At 41.0% G+C, this 18,705-nt stretch overlaps 1 protein-coding gene across 5 annotated transcripts in view; it reads left to right on the forward strand.

The window, feature by feature from the left end:
* The window catches only part of GRID1 (glutamate ionotropic receptor delta type subunit 1), a 791,530-nt gene that overhangs the window by 646,572 nt on the left and 126,253 nt on the right, over positions 1-18,705 (forward strand). For 4 of the 5 annotated variants that reach the window (XM_054435979.2, XM_063669881.1, XM_054435978.2 and 1 more), the window contains 4 exons: positions 2,619-2,720; positions 4,315-4,512; positions 7,687-8,011; positions 9,224-9,362. In XM_054435979.2, the coding sequence (XP_054291954.1) occupies positions 2,619-2,720; positions 4,315-4,512; positions 7,687-8,011; positions 9,224-9,362 (764 nt within the window). The remainder of the gene's footprint in view (positions 1-2,618; positions 2,721-4,314; positions 4,513-7,686; positions 8,012-9,223; positions 9,363-18,705) is intronic. The other variant, XM_063669882.1, reaches the window with a different exon arrangement.

Consider the following 18,705-nt stretch of genomic DNA (forward strand, 5'->3'; position numbering starts at 1 on the left):
TTTTAATCCAGCTGTAGGAACCAATTCTGCATCTTAATGCAATTTCTCTCTTCCCTTCCCTTCCCTTCCCTTCCCTTCCCTTCCCTTCCCTTCCCTTCCCTTCCCCTCCCTTCCCTTCCCTTCCCTCCCCTCCCCTCCCCTCCCTTCCCTTCCCTCCCCTCCCCTCCCCTCCCTTCCCCTCCCCTCCCCTCCCCTCCCCTTCCCTCCCCTCTCCTCCCCTCCCCTCTCCTCCCCTCCCCTCCCTTCCCTTCCCTTCCCTTCCTTCCCCTTCCCTTCCTTTCTTTTTCTTTCTTTCTCCCTCCCTCCCTACATCCCTTTCTTCCTCTCTCCATCCCTCCCTCCCTTTCTTCCTCCCTGCCTCCCTCCCTTCCTTCCTTCCTTCCTTCCTTTCTTCCTTCCTTCTTCTTCTTTTTTTTTTTTTTTTGTCAGGGTCTCACTCTGTTGCCCAGGCTGGAGTGCCATGGCACAATTGCGGCTCCCTGCAGTCTTGACCTCCTGGTCTCAATCGATCCTCCTACCTCAGCCTCCCAAGTAGCTGGGACTACAGGTGTATGCCACCACATCTGGCTAATTTATTTTTATTTTTCATAGAGACAGTATTTCACCATATTGCCCAGGCTGGTTTTGAACTCCTGGACTCAAGCGATCCACCCGCCTTGGCACCCCAAAGTGCTGGGATTGCAGGCATAAGCCACAGCTCCTGGCCTATTTCTTAAGATCCAATGGAGAAATAGCCATGATTTTTGCTTTTTTTTTTTTCAACTGTATCATTACCCAAAGTGTGGTATTTTGGTATCTTCGAGGTCTTTAAGCAGAATTTTGGGTAGATCTTCACTTGTTCTTTATCTCAATGCCCCCAAATTAATTAGTGGTGGTGGTGGTGGGTGGTTCTTTGGGGTACATGGCCATGTTTTTTACTAATTTATTTATTCGTCACACCAAGGCATCCTATTATTTAGGATGGAGTGGGTCTTGGTGGGCATTATGTCCAAGGTGACAACAGGAAATTCCAGGTTTCTTTAAAACTGACTCTAGAACTCCATCTCTTATTCTGATGGTTTTACTTTATGTCTCAGAGTTGTTGTCTCTTCCAGGAGGAATGACTCCTCAGGTTCTATGGCCTTATAGTCAGGGCTCAGTGTGCAGACCCTGCTGCAGATGTCAGGACCATGGGAAATGCTGAGAGAGTAGAAGCATTCTTAAGTGGAACAGTTGGTGTTTCCTTTAGGGCCCACAGTAGCACTTTTCCACTGGGGTTCTTCTTCTCTTCAGGTTAACTAGGGGGTCTTATAGATTTTCCCTGACAACAGTATATACTGCCTATGGCAGTTTGACCCTTTAGCCCCCTGCTATTTAAATTGTGGTCCATGGATTAGCAGCAGCATCACCTGGGAACTTGTTAGACATGAATAATCTCAGGCCCCAGAATCAGAAAGTGCGTACGAAATCCCTGGGTGATTTGTGTGGATATCATAGTTTGAGCATCATGGCTTTAATCTACAGCAGTGGTTCACGATTCTGGCTGTGCATTAGAATCACCTGGGGAGCTAAAATATCCATCTCTAGTCCACTACAGACCAATTAAATAAGAGGCTCTGGGGGTAGGGCCCAATTTTCAGTACATTTTATTATAAAGCCCCCTTAGGAGATACTAATATGCAGCCAAGTTGGAGGCCCGGTGACCTAGAAGAGCAGGGTTCTCAACCTTGGCTGCAATATCAGGAGCACTCAGGAGGCATTAACACTTCCTATGCTCAGGCCCTGAGATCCTGATTTAGTTGACTTGAGATGGGGCTGGGTATCTGCATTTTGTTATGTCTTCCCCATTAATAGTAGAGAATCATTTCCCAGACAAAAGTTTTGTCCTTGTACAGACCCTGCAAGGATGCAGGGAGGGGAAGCAGTCTCATGAACAACTGTGTCTCATTGTTTCTGAGCAAGGTAGGTTCTCCTTGACCACCTTAGGGTGACTATCAGAGATGCATCTGGCTATTGGATATACTCTGCAGGCTTAAGGGAATGTAGCAGATTCAGAGCACATTTACTCTGCCATTAGCCTCTACCTGCCTATCAAGAAAAATGAGGGAGCTGGCAGCACAGTGAAAACAGGCAGGAAGCTCTTGACCCTGCTTGCCATAGGCACTGGGGTGCAAGACAAGCTGTACACTTGAGTGTTTGCTACTTGCTTTACTGCTGAGCTTCATCCTACCCATGGAGGGAGCAATAGCTGAACTCAAGGGCCTTGTGGCCTGGGCAAGTCAAAGGAGTAATTAAAGAAAGAGGGTATTTTGCAGGCATCACAGTGACATGGCCTCTGTGGGTGAACAGAATAAAATTGGATATAAACATTTGTTCTAGAGACAAGTTCTCACCAGTTGGTTTCATTTTAGAGCTGTGCTGAGCTCTAGAGATCCAGGCAAGCTGAAGGAGGACATGTAACTCTGTCTACCATATATCTATTCTCTTTAGGGTTTTAAAATGGCTCTGGGTCTCTGGGAACTCCAGGGGACTACTGTTCACCTACCTGCCTAATTCAGGATCCCAGTGTAGGAGCCGAGGTCCTAAGGTGTGCACAGGTGCCAGTTCCATCCCTCACAGTCTTTATTTTTCCTTCACAGTTGGCGACATGGGACTCAGAGAAGGGCTTGAATGGCAGCTTGCAAGAGAGGCCCATGGGCAGCCGCCTCCAAGGATTGACTCTCAAAGTGGTGACTGTCTTGGTAGGATCATGGGGACATTCTGGGAGCTACACCATCCAGGCTGTTGAATCAGAGGCTGCTTTCTGTTTAATGCTGGGTTTGGGGAGAAGAGAATCTTGAGGAGTGTTGTGAGCTTTCATAAGGCCTTTCATTCAAATAATTGTGTGAATAATGAAAAGAAGAGTGAGATTGAAGTTTCTGCCCCAGGACCTCTGTGCCTTCCAAAAGAAGTCCCTGAGCTGCTCTAGAAAAGGACTTCTCATCCACAGCCTCCTCTGAGGACCAGAGGGGGCCCAGCTGCTCCACTTGTTCTTGGATGTAAACTGGATCTTGACCCACTACTGGTCCTTAGGAGGGTTGTTCTGGCAGACAGAACCCCAAGATAGATGCTGGAGGAGGACATTCTCTTAGCACCCAACACCACTGAGGGGCTCATGTGACACAAGTTCAGAATGAAGACCATTTGGTAGTTGCAACTTTCCTGCATGGGTGTCCTGGAATCATATACTTTTGCATTTGTAAGAGACCTTAAAACATCTTCCTTTCAATTGCTTTTTTCACATTTTTATAAAAACTGCAGGAGACATTATAGACTTGCCTCTTATTGGCTGAGTCACACATGCCCAAACGTCCCCTCTCTCCCAGCAGACACTAGCATTCCCTTGGCTTAGAAACCTTTGGCAGCAGTATTTCTGCATTCCCTGTTTGCACACCACAGATAAGATTTACACCCTATTTCCCAACACAACTAAATTAATGAGCTATACTCCCTGGAGCTGTTTGCCAAAGGCCCCTTGTTCAGTTTCACACAAGAAGGAAGGGGAATGGTGGGGAGTGCCGAGACATTTTTCAGATGACCACCTCCCTCACATGTGGCATAGCACAACATGTGCAGGTGTGAGCATGGCATGGCTTTAAACTCGGAACTCTGGGTTTGAATTCTGTCCTACCCATTGGCCTCTGGTCTGGCCTTGGCCAGTTAATCCATATCCACTTTCTAGTATAGCCAGTAGATACAATGCTTTTTCTCTCAACCTAATGTCACAGAGCTTTATCGCCACTTATTATCCTGGATGAGAAGTTGCATGTTTCTTATGTGGGCCTCATATAATTTTGGCATATTCTAAGGATACGGTCCTAGCTCTGCATGGATGTTACAAACAGAGGAAGGAAAACAAACCATGTTATTCAGGGAACTAGGGATTGGGGCAGAGCCTGGGATAACATAACGCAGGACAAATGAATCTCCACTCCTCTGTATGGCATATTCTAAGGATACAGTCCTAGCTCTGCATGGATGTTACAAACGGAGGAAGGAAAACAAACCATGTTATTCAGGGAACTAGGGGTTGGGGCAGAGCCTGGGATAACATAACACAGGACAAATGAATCTCCACTCCTCTGTATGGACCTACTGATTGGAGTGATCATCCTGTGCACTGTTCCTTGAGTGTCCATAAACTGCTTTTAGAAAAAGGCAGAGAAGTTGAGCCTTGAGTCCTAAATTGGGGAACTGTAAATGTTCTAATCAGATCTTTCTCTCTAACATTACACTGGAAATATGTGTTGATGAACCTGTTATTTAATTGGAGAACCTTCATTCTGTTGTCCTCAGGAAGAGCCTTTCGTGATGGTAGCTGAGAACATCCTAGGACAGCCCAAGCGCTACAAAGGGTTCTCCATAGATGTCCTGGATGCACTGGCCAAGGCTCTGGGATTCAAATATGAGATTTACCAAGCCCCTGACGGCAGGTATGGTCACCAGCTCCATAATACCTCCTGGAACGGGATGATCGGGGAGCTCATCAGCAAGGTAGGTCCCCACAGCAGATCCAGGGGGAGGGGCACCCTGGTCTTCCTCTGGGGTAATATCTAAACTTGACCAATTGCACAGTGGAAACCTTGGGACCAGCTAAACAGACCACAGTTACCATTCTCCCCACACAAAGGCTCTTTTGTCCTCAAATCCCCTGCTACATCCATTTCTGCTCTTGTATCTCCTCGTCTCTGATACTCTATGTTACCTCCCTGCCCATTGCTGTCATTCCTTTGAAGTCTATCATCCACTGTGCCTAATCTGTAGCACACCCTTCAAGGAACCTACCCCACGTTTAGGGTGAAGAAGAAACCTAGTTCCCACCAGGGGTACTGATGAGTGCTCATTCTCCTATCCCTTATAGACCACAGGTAGGATATTCATACACATGTGTGTATGTCTACATTGCTATGTGTTGATGGTGCGGCATCCCCCAGGTCCTCATACTTATTAAAATTGTACTTTTCTTCCCTCCCGTAGAAACTGCATCTTCATTGAAACTCGTGGCATGAGGTCAACTTACCATGTGCCCATTCTTGTCATCTCATGACACTGGGTCATTTCCCCATGATCATTTATCATGGTGGCATCTGACTCAAATCCTCCATCTCCATTATTCCTCCTGCCACCATTCTGACAATTTCTGACATCCCTGTGGACAACCCTGGACGCCCAGTACTTTGACCTCCTCGCCTCCAGGGACCTTTGCTGTACCACACTCCAGTGTTCACCCCCATGCATCTTGTTAGCATCTTATATGTCACCATCACTAGCCCACTGCATGACCACAACAAGTTGTCCTCCTGACTGTTTTGAACCTTTACTCTCACAGCACAGGTCCTTTGCTTTTTAAATCTGTAAAGGCAGACACTAGGCTTGTCATTCGTCCGATTTCTATTAATCTTTTTCAGAAACACCTTTACTGTGATAAATTCACATACTATAAAATTTACCCATTTTAGATATACAATTCAATGATTTTTAGTAAAGATACTGAGTTGTGCAACCTTCATTATAATCTAGTTTTAGAATACTTCCGTCACCCCATTGATATCTTTCATACCTACTTATAGTTAATGCCATTCCCACCCCCAGCCCTAGGCAACCATTAATCTACTTTCTATCTTATAGAGTTGCTTCAGTGAACATTTTGTGTAAATGGAGTCACACAAGATGTGGTCTTTTGTGTCTGGTTCTTTCCACGTAGCGTGTGTATTTGAGGCCCATCCTTCTCTGCAGCTTCTGTGCCTTTCTGATACTGCATCATCTATGGGTGGCCAGACAAACCCCTCCTCCCTTCATCGCTTGTGACTCCCTCTGTTCTTGATTTTTTTGTTGCATCCTAAGCCTGAATGGATTCTATTATCTATCCTCTTCACTCTGAAATCCAGGTTGCTGCACTCAATTAGAGAAGGAAATTGTGAATCTGTCCAGATTGCTTTAGAAACCCTGTGTGGTCTCCAAAATCAGCTGGGCCCTTCAGTACTGCCAGAATCTTTTAACTTGTCCTTTGTTGGGCTCCTTGGCTATGTCTCTCAGAGACTGTTTAAAAAGTTTACCTTTCTTCTTGAGCTACCTAAGAATCTTCTATCTTTCCCAACTAAAAAAAAAAATTATTGCACTTCTATATTGGGGAAATAAACTGAGACTTTGGGGCATAAAATTGTACTTCTAATTCCTATGAAATTTACATCTGCAGGCACCTACCATCTCCCACAGAAGGGTGTGTCCCCTGTCCCCTGTCAGTCTGTCCCACTGTCACAGGACAACCCCTCCACCTGTGTCATGAGTTGATCTGTTTGTGCCTCCTTTGAACCTTGCTTCATAAATTAGTTTCCCTTCATTCTGTCTCGTAAGCCTATCCTGCTCCACTAAATCTCTTTTTAAGCCCTTAAATATGCACCAAACTTTCCTAATCCTAAAAATTGTCCCTGGATGCTAGGGTTTTTAGAAGAGAGGCAAGAACCAGAGATGCCAGTGTGACACGTGTAAGAGGAGAGTATTGATAGGGTCACCTCCTATATTCTGTCTTTACTCAAGGTGTAGTATTAGATTTCTGTTTAGGACATGAGTATATCTGTCCCTAGCCTACATATTAAACCTTGAAAAAAATCCTTCCATGTGTGTTTCCCCAGTTTGAGCATGGAGGTTGAATCAGTTGTCACTATTGGTCATTCTAAAAGAAACTGGTTCTGCTGATGCCTCCCACTTGGAGAGTCAAGAGCCCAGATCATTATGATGACTGCCTTTCAGTGCTCTTGTGACTAAAGGAGGACTCTAGACCCCATTGTCACCTGGCATCCACCCATCCAGACATGAAACTCGTAATCGCCCCAAACTTGGCAGTTTCATCCTTACAGTCTGGATCCATCTTAATGGGATTTCTGTCTGTTTTTAAAATGAAGCCCATTTTGGAAAACAAACATCTTGGGAGGTAATTTTGAGGTCATAGTAGGGCACGTCCAGAGATATTCTTCACACCATGGCTTTACCATGGAAGAATAAACCTGTGGGTTTGCAAGCCTTGAATTAAGGATGGTGGAAGATAGAAATAAATAGATGACCCCTTTATTCTTTCAATATTTTACTCTCTGGCATGAAGTCTACATATGAAACACTCACTGGCTAATATGTTAATGAGGTCTAACATAGTTGTAGAACTCACCATATAACTTCTGAAGTGTTTTAGAAAACAGAAAGATCAATGTGGGATAATAGAGTCTGAGAAGTGTGATGAAGAAATGGAGTGTGCCTCTGGTCTTAACATGTAGGGAGGATGCACACAGGCCTAGAAGATAGAAGGGACTTCTTGGTGGAGGGTAGAGGGAAACATAGGGAAAATAAAAAGAAGATAGCTAAAGTTTGGTAGGAAAACAACAAAGTGAAGATAAACTATAATTCGTAGAGAAATGAAGATACTTTACTGGACTCTTTTCTGTAGAAGCGGTTTCCTGAAGTTTTTAGAAGAGAGAAACTTGTAAGGTTAAGGAAATAGTAACAGACAACTTAGTGTTGGATTTTCCTTATAATATTCAGACTCTCAGGGTGCCAGCTCTCAAATCCATTCCTCTGAACAGAGCAACTCAAAGGGCAGAGGGTGGACCTTGACCCAGGGCAGAACCCAGCAGTAAGCTGAGGACTGCCGTCTAATGAGATGGCTTTGCCTTTCAGAGAGCAGACTTGGCCATCTCTGCCATCACCATCACCCCAGAGAGGGAGAGCGTTGTGGACTTCAGCAAGCGGTACATGGACTATTCAGTGGGGATTCTAATTAAGAAGCCAGAGGAGAAAATCAGCATCTTCTCCCTCTTTGCTCCATTTGATTTTGCTGTGTGGGCCTGCATTGCAGCAGCCATCCCTGTGGTTGGTGTGCTGATATTTGTGTTGAACAGGATACAGGCTGTGAGGGCTCAGAGTGCTGCCCAGCCCAGGCCGTCAGCTTCTGCCACTCTGCACAGCGCCATCTGGATTGTCTATGGAGCCTTCGTACAGCAAGGTACCTTTCTGGTTTCCTGATCCTTGAATAGCTCTAGGGGCCTGGAAGAACTTATCCGCTGGCAAAGTTCTCAGGTGCATTTTACTGAAGTCATTCCAAATGCAATTTTACTTAATCTCTAGGACAGTACAAATGTCATGCTGCACCCAATTTCTCTGAATAATATCAGAGAGAAATTAAATGAAACAACAATAAGGAGCTCAACTTCAATTCCTGATTCTCCGCTTTAGATAAAATTAACTTTGGAATTCTGCTTTGCACTTTTCTCTCCTCCTACATTAAAGTGATTGCTATGCACATGAGGTTGTCAATGAAACTGTGAATCTTGCTTAAATTTGATGACTTAATGGGGAAAAAAATCCCAATTGTATTGCAATCATTTAAGCAGTACTCCAGCCATTCTTGAGGTACAAATTCTCCTACCTCTGAGGGGTCTGGATGGTACTTCTATCCAGTAGTGAGTTATAGGATTGTGCCATTTTGACTGGAGCAGCAAATTGCAAAGTTTCTAATGTGAGTCTTGGTCCTATTTGCACCATGGCAAATGCTTTGTGAGGTTATGTAAGGAGAATAAGCAGTGAGAAGAAGCTCTCTTCTCCTAACACTTTAGAGACCAAGGAGAAATAATTGGCCTCAAAGTGGCTAAACTTCTAACTAAAAGTCTCATGCCATGATTTCTGAAAATTCTAGGGGAAGAAAAGCCATCTAGTGAGGGCTGAATATTAATAAAAGTGATATGGGACATCTCATTTCTCAGGTTTAAAAGAAAGCCAGGGAGCCCTCCAAGTAGTAGGAGGTATTTCTATATTTACAGAATTCCCGAGTCTGCTATATATGAATTTGAAATTGGAAAGGGATCTTACATAAGGCTGCAGCCCTAGAAGTTCTTACCACTGTGAGGTAGAATCTTCTAACTGAAAGATTTTGATATTCAGACCCCAACCCTTGGTGTTTTCACAAACTTTGCACCACTAGAAGCCCAGTCCTAATTTTTCCATATTTTGTGGTCCTCTGCCCCTGTCCAACATCCACGGTTTTAGGATCCTATCCCAGAATTGGCACAGATGCCCAGACCCAGCTGGCAGTCACCTCCCTGGTTCCAGCCCTTCATGAGTGATGGCCTGTGTGCCTGGCTGCAGGGCAGAACACCTCCCTGGGGATGGGAGGGAGAGCAGAAGCCACTGGCTAACCCACTTTGTCTGCCTCCTGCAGGTGGCGAATCTTCCGTGAACTCCGTGGCCATGCGCATCGTGATGGGCAGCTGGTGGCTCTTCACGCTCATTGTGTGCTCCTCCTACACAGCCAACCTTGCTGCCTTCCTCACAGTGTCCAGGATGGACAACCCCATAAGGTAAACCTATTCCTCCTTGATCTGGAGCCAGCAGCTCAGAGAGGCTTTAAAAAGGTTGTAAACCTTTCCAGGGCAGTGTGGTATGAGGGAGAGAGCCCTGATCTGCAAACGGATGGTTTCCTGGAATCTTTAGTGCTTGGAGAAGAGCTTCACTCCTGTTGTATTTTATCTCAGGCACAATTACATAAATGTATAAATTCATTAAATAATATTTCCTGAAAATTTAATGCTGGCTACAAAGCTAAGAAATCAATTAACAAATTACGTTTTCTCAGACATTTAAACATTGATTACAAACTTATTTAATCAAAATTTTATAAATATTTAGTTAAAATTAATTTAAACCAGAAGTCTAATATATGCTTTTTTCAATCTTCAAACACCTTAAAATGATTTTTTTCAAAAATGCCAATTGCCACAATAAGTAGAAAACGTATTTCATGCACATTTATATGATTATAAAATTATTGAAACCAAAGACTAAAAATGTGTCTTCATTTTTACAAAATGTTAAGATTATGGAATAAAAGAATGAGCTCAATGTAGCGAAATAACTCTTGGAAGTGACTGTATTTTATGATCAGATTCCCAAAAATAGTGTAAATTACAAAAAAAAGAACTTGGACGAGTGAATTTGGTTTGGATATGTGGTTGCTGAAGCGGCCATAGGCATGGATCTGTTGTACACTTCATTGGGTACAATATTGGCTTCAATATTGCCTCTAACTTGATCTCTGATTATGGTTTTTTGAGTCACTGCCTTTAGTAACATCCCTTTAATTCATCACACTCACTGTCATCATATTGGTTCTTTTGATCCACAGCTCTTAATCAAGTCATCCATACTCAACCAGCCTCTATGGGTCTCAACTAGCTGTTGAAGAGTTTAAACTCCTTGACTAGGATTCAAGATTCAGTATGATATTGTCCAATATCTTTATTAAATTGACATTTTTATTGAGATAATTATAGATTCATATGTAGTTGTAAGAAATAATGCAGAGAGGTCTCCTGGGATCCTTTACCCAGTTTTCTCAGTGGTAACATTTTGCAAAAGTCTAATATTATATTAAAACCAGGATATTGACATTGATACAGTTGGCTGATTTTATTCACAGTTCCCCTCTTGTACTCATCTCTCTGTGTGTCTGTGTATATGTATGTGTGCATTCGGGTCTGTACTATTTTATCACTTATAAACTTGTGTATCTGCACCACAGTAAAGATACTGAACAGGTCTGTCACCACAAGGATCCTTTGTGTTGTCCTTTTATAACCACCCAACTTTTTTTCACATTTCTTCCCCTGCCACTCTGTCCCCAACTCTGGCAACCATTAATTGTACTCCATCTCTAAAATTTTGTCATTTCAGTACGTGATATAAATGGAATAATGCCTTTTGGCTTTGGCTTTTTCACTCAACATAATTCCTTAGAGATTCATCCACGTTTTCGTGTGTATTAGTAGTTCACTGCTTTGATTATATCACATATACCACATATGAGTATTATCACATATACCACAATTTGTCTAACTATTCCCCCATTGGAGGACATCTGGGTTGCTTCCAATTTTTGGCAATTATGAAAAAAGCTGCCATGAACATTTGCGTGCAGGTTTTTGCGTGAACATTAGTTTTCATTTACATGTGATAAACACCCAAGAGTGCAATTGCTGGAGCATATGGCAAGTTCATATTGGGTATTGTAAGAAAGTATCAAACTGCTTTCCAGAGTGTCTGTATCATTTTATATTTCTGCCCGTGATGTAAGAATAATCCAGTTTCTCTGCATCTTTCCTGACATTTGGTGTTGCCATTATTTTTCATTTTACCATTCTGATAGGTGTGGAGTCATACCTCACTGTGGTTTTATTTTGCACTTCCTGAACGACTAATGATGTTGCACACCTTTTTTTGTGCTTATTTGCTATGTATATGTCCCCTTCAGTAAAATATCTGTTTTTATCTTTTCTAAATGGATTGCTTATTACTTCTGAGTTTTGAAAGTTCTTCATGTATTTTAGATACTAGTTCTTTGTCAGATATGCAGTCAGCAAACATTTGCTGCCACTCTATAGCTTGTCTTTTCAAACTCTTGTCTTTTCACCGTGAAAAGGTTTTAATTTTGATGAGGTTCAATTTAGAGAATTATTTCATGAATCACGCTTTTGATGTCAAGTCTTTTCCTAGCCTGAGACCCTGAAGATTTTCTACTTTTATTTTTTACTGAAAACGTTTGCATTTTACAATTCAGTCCACAATCAATTTTGAGATAATTTTATAAAGTTTGAGGTTTAGGTTGAGAGTTTGGGTTTTTATTTTTCTTTTCTTTTCTTTTTCTTTTTTTTGTTTTTGTCTGTTTGTTTTGGTCTATGGATGTCCAATAGCTTTAATACTATTTGTTGAAAAGGCTATCCTTCCTCCACAGAATTGCTTTTGTATTTTGTGAGAAAACAGTTGGACATATTTGTATGTATCTAAATTATCTATTCTGTTCCATTGTTATATGTGATTGTCCCTTTGCCAACACCATACTATCGTGATTACAGTAGCTATAGCGTAAGCCTTACTATAGGGTAGAGTGATTCCTCCCATTTTAATCTTCTTTGTTAGGATTATTTTAGCTATTTTAGGACGTGCATCTATATATATAAATTTTTTCTCATTTGTATTTTTTGTTATTTTCAAAATTATCAGCTAAAGGATTTCAGAATTGTATTCAGAGCAAATCGACTAAATGAAAAATTAACAGGACACAATTAATTAAAATTTTCCCATTTAATAATTAATAAATAACAAAGTATCAGTGAATCTAATAGTGGACTGAGTTTGAACCCAGCTCAATAATTAGTTGGCTAAATATTTTCCTTAAAAACATTGATAAAGCAAGTAACCATTTACTATTATGCTGATCTTTTGCTAAGTTTACTTAGCAAAATGTTTTAATTTTGATGAGGTCAAATTTAGAAATTTGTTCTTTCATGGATCATTCTTTTGATGTTAAGTCTTTGTCTATCTAGAGAGCCTTAAAATTTTCTCCTGTTTTAAAATTCCTAACATTTTTATATTTTTACATTTTACATTTCATTCCACAATCAATTTTGAGTGAATTTCTGTATGAAGTTTGAGGCATAGGCTGAGGTCTTTTTTTTCAGTCTATGGATACTGATATGGTTTGGCTGTGCCCCCACCCAAATCTCAATCTGAATTATATTTCCCAGAATTCCCACGTGTTGTAGGAGGGACCCAGGGAGAGGTAATTGAATCATAGGGGCCTGTCTTTCCTGTGCTATTCTCGTGACAGTGCATAAGTCTCACGAGATCTGATGTGGGTTTATCGGGGGTTCTGCTTTTGCTTCTTCCTCATTTTCTCTTGCCACCACCATGTAAGAAGAGCCTTTCACCTCCCACCATGATTCTGAGGCCTCCCCATCCATGTGAAACTGTAAGTCCAATTAAAACTTTTTTTTGTTCCCAGTTTCGGGTATGTCTTTATCAGCAGTGTGAAAACAAACTAATACAGTAAATTGGTACTGGATGAGGGGCATTGCTGAAAAGATATCCAAAAATGTAGAAGCGACTTTGGAATTGGGTAACAGGCAGAGGATGGAACAGTTTGGAAGGCTCAGAAGAAGACAGAAAAATGTGGGAAAGTTTGGAACCTCCTAGAGAATTGTTGAACAGCTTTGACAAAAATGCTGACAGTGAAATGAACAATAAGGTCCAGGCTGAGGTGGTCTCAAGTGGAGATGAGGAATTTACCGGGAACTGGAGCAAAGGTGACTCTTGCTATGTTTTAGCAAAGAGACTAGCGGCATTTTGCCCCTGCCCCAGCGATTTGTGAAACTTTGAACTTGAGAGAGATGGTTTAGGGTATCTAGTGGAAGAAATTTCTAAGCAGCAAAGCATTCAAAAGGTGACTTGGGTGCTGTTAAAAGCATTCCATTTTAAAAGGAAAACAGCATAAAAATTCAGAAAATTTGCTGCCTGACAAAGCAGTAGAAAAGAAACACCCATGTTTTGAGGAGAAATTCAAGCCAGCTGCAGAAATTTGCACAAGTAGCAAGGAGCCTACTGTTAATCCCCAAGACCATGGGGAAAATGTCTCCAGGCCATGTCAGAGACCTTCATGGCAGCCCCTCCCATCACAGGCCCAGAGGCCCAGGAGCAAAATGTGGTGTCATGGGCTGGGCCCTAGGTCCCTGTGCTGTGTGCAACCTAGGGACTTTGTGCCCTGTGTCCCAGATGCTCCCACCATGGCTGAAAGGGGCCAACGTAGAGCTTGGGCTGTGGCTTCAGAGGGTGGAAGCCCCAAGCCTTGGCAGCTTTCACGTGGTGTTGAGCCTGCAGGTGCACAGAAGTGAAGAATTGAGGTTCAGGAACCTCTGCCTAGATTTCAGAAGATGTACAGAAACGCCTGGATGCCCAGGCACAAGTTTGCTGCAGGGGCAAGGCCCTCATGGAGAACCTCTGCTAGGGCAGTGTGGAAGGGAAATGTGAGGTTGGAGTCCCTACTGGGGTGTGGACTCCCTATGTGGAAGTCAAGGAGTTAAGAATTGAGGTTTGAGAACCTTTGCCTAGATTTCAGAAGATGTGTAGAAACACCTGGATGCCCAGGCAAAAGTTTGCTTCAGAAGCGAGGCCCTCTTGGAGAACTTCTGCTAGGGCAATGCGGAAGGGAAATGTGTTGTGTGGAGTCCCTACACAGAGTCCCTACTGGGGCACTGCCTAGTGGAGCTGTGAGAAGAGGGCCACCATCCTCCTGACCACAGAATGGTAGATCCACTAACAGATTGCACCGTGTGCCTGGAAAAGCCACAGACACTCAATGCCAGCCTATGAACGCAGCCACGAGGGAGGCTGTACCCTGCAAAGCCACAGAGGCGGAGTTGCCCAAGACCATGGAAACCCACCTTTTGCATCAGTGTGTCTTGGATGTGAGACCTGGAGTCAAAGGAGATCATTTTGGAGCTTTAAAATCTGACTGCCCACTGGATTTTGGACATGCATGGGCCCTGTAACCCCTTTGTTGTGGCCAATTTCTCCCATTTAGAATGGCTGTATTTACCCCAATACCTATATCTCCATTGTATCTAGGAAGTAACTAGCTTGCTTTTGATTTTACAGGCTCACGAGTGGAAGGGACTTGCCTTGTCTCAGATGAGACTTTGGACTGTGGACTTTTGGGTTAATGCTGAAATGAGTTAAGACTTTGGAGGACTGTTGGGAAGGCATGATTCCTTTTGAAATGTGAGGACATGACATTTGGAGGGGCCAGGAGTGGAATAATATGGTTTGGCTCTGCCTCCATCCAAATCTCAGCTTGAATTGTATCTCCCAGAATTCCCAAGTGTTGTGGGAGGGACCCAGGGAGAGGTAATGGAATCATGGGGGCTGGCCTTTCCCATGATATTCTTGTGATAGCAAATAGTCTCACGAGATCTGATGGATTTATCAGGGCTTTCTGCTTTTGCTTCTCCCTCATTTTCTCTTGCCTGTGCCATGTAAGAAGAGACTTTTGCCTCCCATCATGATTCTGAGGCCTCCCCAGCCATTTGGAACTTTAGGTCCAATTAAACCTTTTTTTTGTTCCCAGTTTCAGGTATGTCTTTATCAGCAGCATGAAAACAAACTAACACAGACACTTAATTGCTCCAGCACTATTTGTTGAAAAGGCTGTTCTTCTTCCATTGAATATACCATTTGCATGTGCACTACGAAATGATTACTACAATGAAGCTAAGTAACATATCTGTTACCTCACATAGTTATCAGTTTTTTGTGTGTGATGAGAATATTTAAGATCTGCTGTTTTAGCCAATCTCAAATGTATAACACAATTTTATTAACTATAGCCACCATGCTGTACATTATATCTCCAGATCTTATTCGTCATACCTAACTGAAATTCTGTACTCTTTGACAAAAAGCTCATAATTCCCCTACACTCCAGTCCCTGGCAACCACCATTCTCTGGCAACCAGTAAACTCTCCACTTCTGTGAGTTTGACTCTTTAGATTCCAAATATAAGTGAAATCATTCAGTATGTGTCTTTCTGTGCCTAGCTTATTTGAGTTAACATAATATAATATTTGAGTTAACATAACATAATATCCTCTAGGTTCACCCATGTCACAATGGAAATATATGTTATTTATATATTATATATATTAATTATATATAATGTATCACATTTATATATTATATATGTATATATAATATATACAAATAATTACATTATATACATTATATATGTGTATATATAATATATAAATAATCACATTTATATACATTATATATGTACATATATCACATTTTCTTTTTTTAACATTTTCTTTTTTAATTTTATTTGTTTTATTATTATTATACTTTAAGTTTTAGGGTACATGTGCACAACGTGCAGGTTTGTTACATATGTATACATGTGCCATGTTGGTGTGCTGAACCCATTAACTAGTCATTTAGCATTAGGTATATCTCCTAATGCTATCCCTCCCCCGTCCCCCAACCCCACAACAGTCCCCAGTGTGTGATGTTCCCCTTCCTGTGTCCATGTGTTCTCATTGTTCAATTCCCACCTATAAGTGAGAACATGAGGTGTTTGGTTTTTTGTCTTTGCGATAGGTTGCTGAGAATGATGGTTTCCAGCTTCATCCATGTCACTACAAAGGGACAATAATGTCCAATTATTTGCAGATAAAAAGTTAGGTTGATTCTGGCTGGGTGCAGTGCCTCACGCCTGTAATCGAGCACTTTGGGAGGCCGAGACTGGTGAATCACCTGAGGTCAGGAGTTCAAGACCAGCCTGGCAAACATGGTGAAACTCAGTCTCTAGTAAAAATACAAAAAGCAGACAGGCATGGTGGCAAGCACCTGTAATCCCAGCTACTCAGGAGGCTGAGGCAGGAGAATCACTTGAACCTGAGAGGTGGAGGTTGCAGTGAGCCGAGATCATGCCACTGCACTCCAGTCTGGGCAATAGAGTTAGACTCTGTCTCAAAAAAAAAAAAAAAAAAAAGGTTAGTTCTATATCTTGTCAATTTCTAATAATGCTGCAATGAACATGGTAGTGCAGACAAATATCTCTTCAAGATACTGATTTCATCTTCTTTGGCTCTGTATTAAGAAGTGGGATCACTGGATCATATGGTACTTCTATATTTAAGTTTTTGAGAAATTGCCATACTGTTTTCCGTATTCTCATCATCACTTGTTATCTTTTGTCTTTTTTTTTTTATCATAGCCATTCTAACAGGTGTAAGGTGATACCTCATTGTAGTTTTCATTTGTATTTCCCTGATGATTAGTTATGTTGAATATTTTTTCATGTATCTTTTGGTCATTTATATGTCTTCTTTTGAGAAATGTCTATTCAGGTCCTTGCCCATTTTTAAATTAAACTATTTGTTTTGTGGTTAGTGAGTTTTTGATTTCCTTATATATTTTGGATATTAGCACATTATCTGATTTTCTGTCATTTTGCAAGTTGTCTCTTCACTTTGTAGATTGTTTACTTTGCTTTGTATAAGATTTCAAAATTTGATTCAGTCCTATTTATCTATTGTTGCTTTTGTTGCCTGTGCTTTTGGGTCACATCCAAACAATCATGCCCCAGACCAATGTCAAAAAGCTTTTTTCTTCTAGAAGTTTTGCAGCTTCAGCTCTTACATTTAAGTTTTTAATTTATTTTGAGCTGATTTTTGTGCATGGTGTGAAATACGAGTCTATTTTCATTCTTTTGTGTGCAGATATTCAGTTTCTCCAACATCATTTACTAAAGAGACTGTCTTCCCCATTGTGTGTTCTTTGCAACTTTGTCAAAGATCAATTGACTGTAAATGTGTGAATTTATTTCTGGGCTGTATTCTCTTTCATTGGGCTATATATCTGTTTTTATGCCAATACTATATTGTTTTAATTACTATGACTCTATACTGTATTTTGAAATCAGGTAGTGTGATGTCTCCAGATTTGCTTCTCTTGTTTAAGATTGCATTGGTATTCAGAGGACTTTTGTGGTCACAGGAATTTTACGATTTTTTTTTTCTATTTCTGTGAAGAATGTCATTGGTATTTTGGTAGGGGTTATACCAAATCTATAGATCACTTTGGGTGGTATTAACATATTAATAGTATTAATTTTTCCAATCCATGAATATAGGATACCTTTCCATTTATTTGTGTCTTCTTCAGTTTTTTCACCAATGTTTTATAGTTTACAGCATAGCATACAGATTTTTCAACTCCTTGGTGTAATTTATACACAAGAATTTTATTTTTATGCTATTTTAAATGGAATTTTTTTTGATTTGTTTGCAAATACTTTGTTGTTAGTTTATAGAAATATTCCTGATTTTTGTATGTTTATTTCGTATCCTGCAAATTTACTGCACTATTTATTAGTTCCTGCATTTGTTTGGTGAAGTCAAGGGTTTTCTGTATAGATCATGTCATCTGCAAATATATGCAGTTTTACTTCTTTCTCTCTGATTTGAATGTCTTTTATTTCTTTTTTTTAAAAAAACTTTTAGGTTCAGGGGTACATGTACAGGTTTGTTTATAGATAAACTGTATGTCATGGGGGTTTGATGTACAGATAATTTCATCACTCAGATAAGCATAGTACTTGATAGCCATTTTTTTCTGATACGCTCCTTCCTCCTAACCTCCACCCTCAAATAGGTCCCAGTGTCTGTTGTTCCTCTCGTATCTATCCATGTGTTCTTGTTGTTTAGCTTCCATTTGTAAGTAAAAACGTGGTATTTAGTTTTCTGTTCCTCTGTTAGTTTGCTTCAAATAATGGCCTTTAGCTCTATCCATGTTGCTGCAAAGAATATTATCTCGTTCTTTTTTATGGCTGCATAGTATTCCATGGTGTATATGTATCACATTTTCTTTATCTTTTATTTCTTTGTATTGCCTAATTGTTCTGACCATGCCTTCCAGTTCTATGTTGAATAGATATGGTGAGAGTGGGCACCCTTGTTTTGTTCCTCATCTTGGAGGAAAAGCTTTTAGCTTTTTACTGTTGAGTATGATGTTAGCCATAGGCTTCATATATAGCCTTTATGATGTTAAGGTACATGACATGTAGTCTTAATTTGCTGAAAATTTTTATCATGAAAGATGTTAAATTTTCTCTAATGATTTTTCTACATCTTTTGAGATGAATATATAATTTGTTTCCCTCATTTTGTTAATGTAGTGTGTCCCATATCTTGATTTTTGTATGTGAAGCCATCCTTGCATCCTGGGGGTAAGTTCCACTTGATCATGGGATATGTTTTTTTTTTTTTAACGTGCTATTGAATTAGGTTTGTTAGCATTTTGTTGAAGATTTG

The sequence above is a fragment of the Pongo pygmaeus genome, chromosome 8 (genome assembly GCF_028885625.2).
Source record: "Pongo pygmaeus isolate AG05252 chromosome 8, NHGRI_mPonPyg2-v2.0_pri, whole genome shotgun sequence".
Taxonomy (NCBI): Eukaryota; Metazoa; Chordata; class Mammalia; order Primates; family Hominidae; genus Pongo; species Pongo pygmaeus.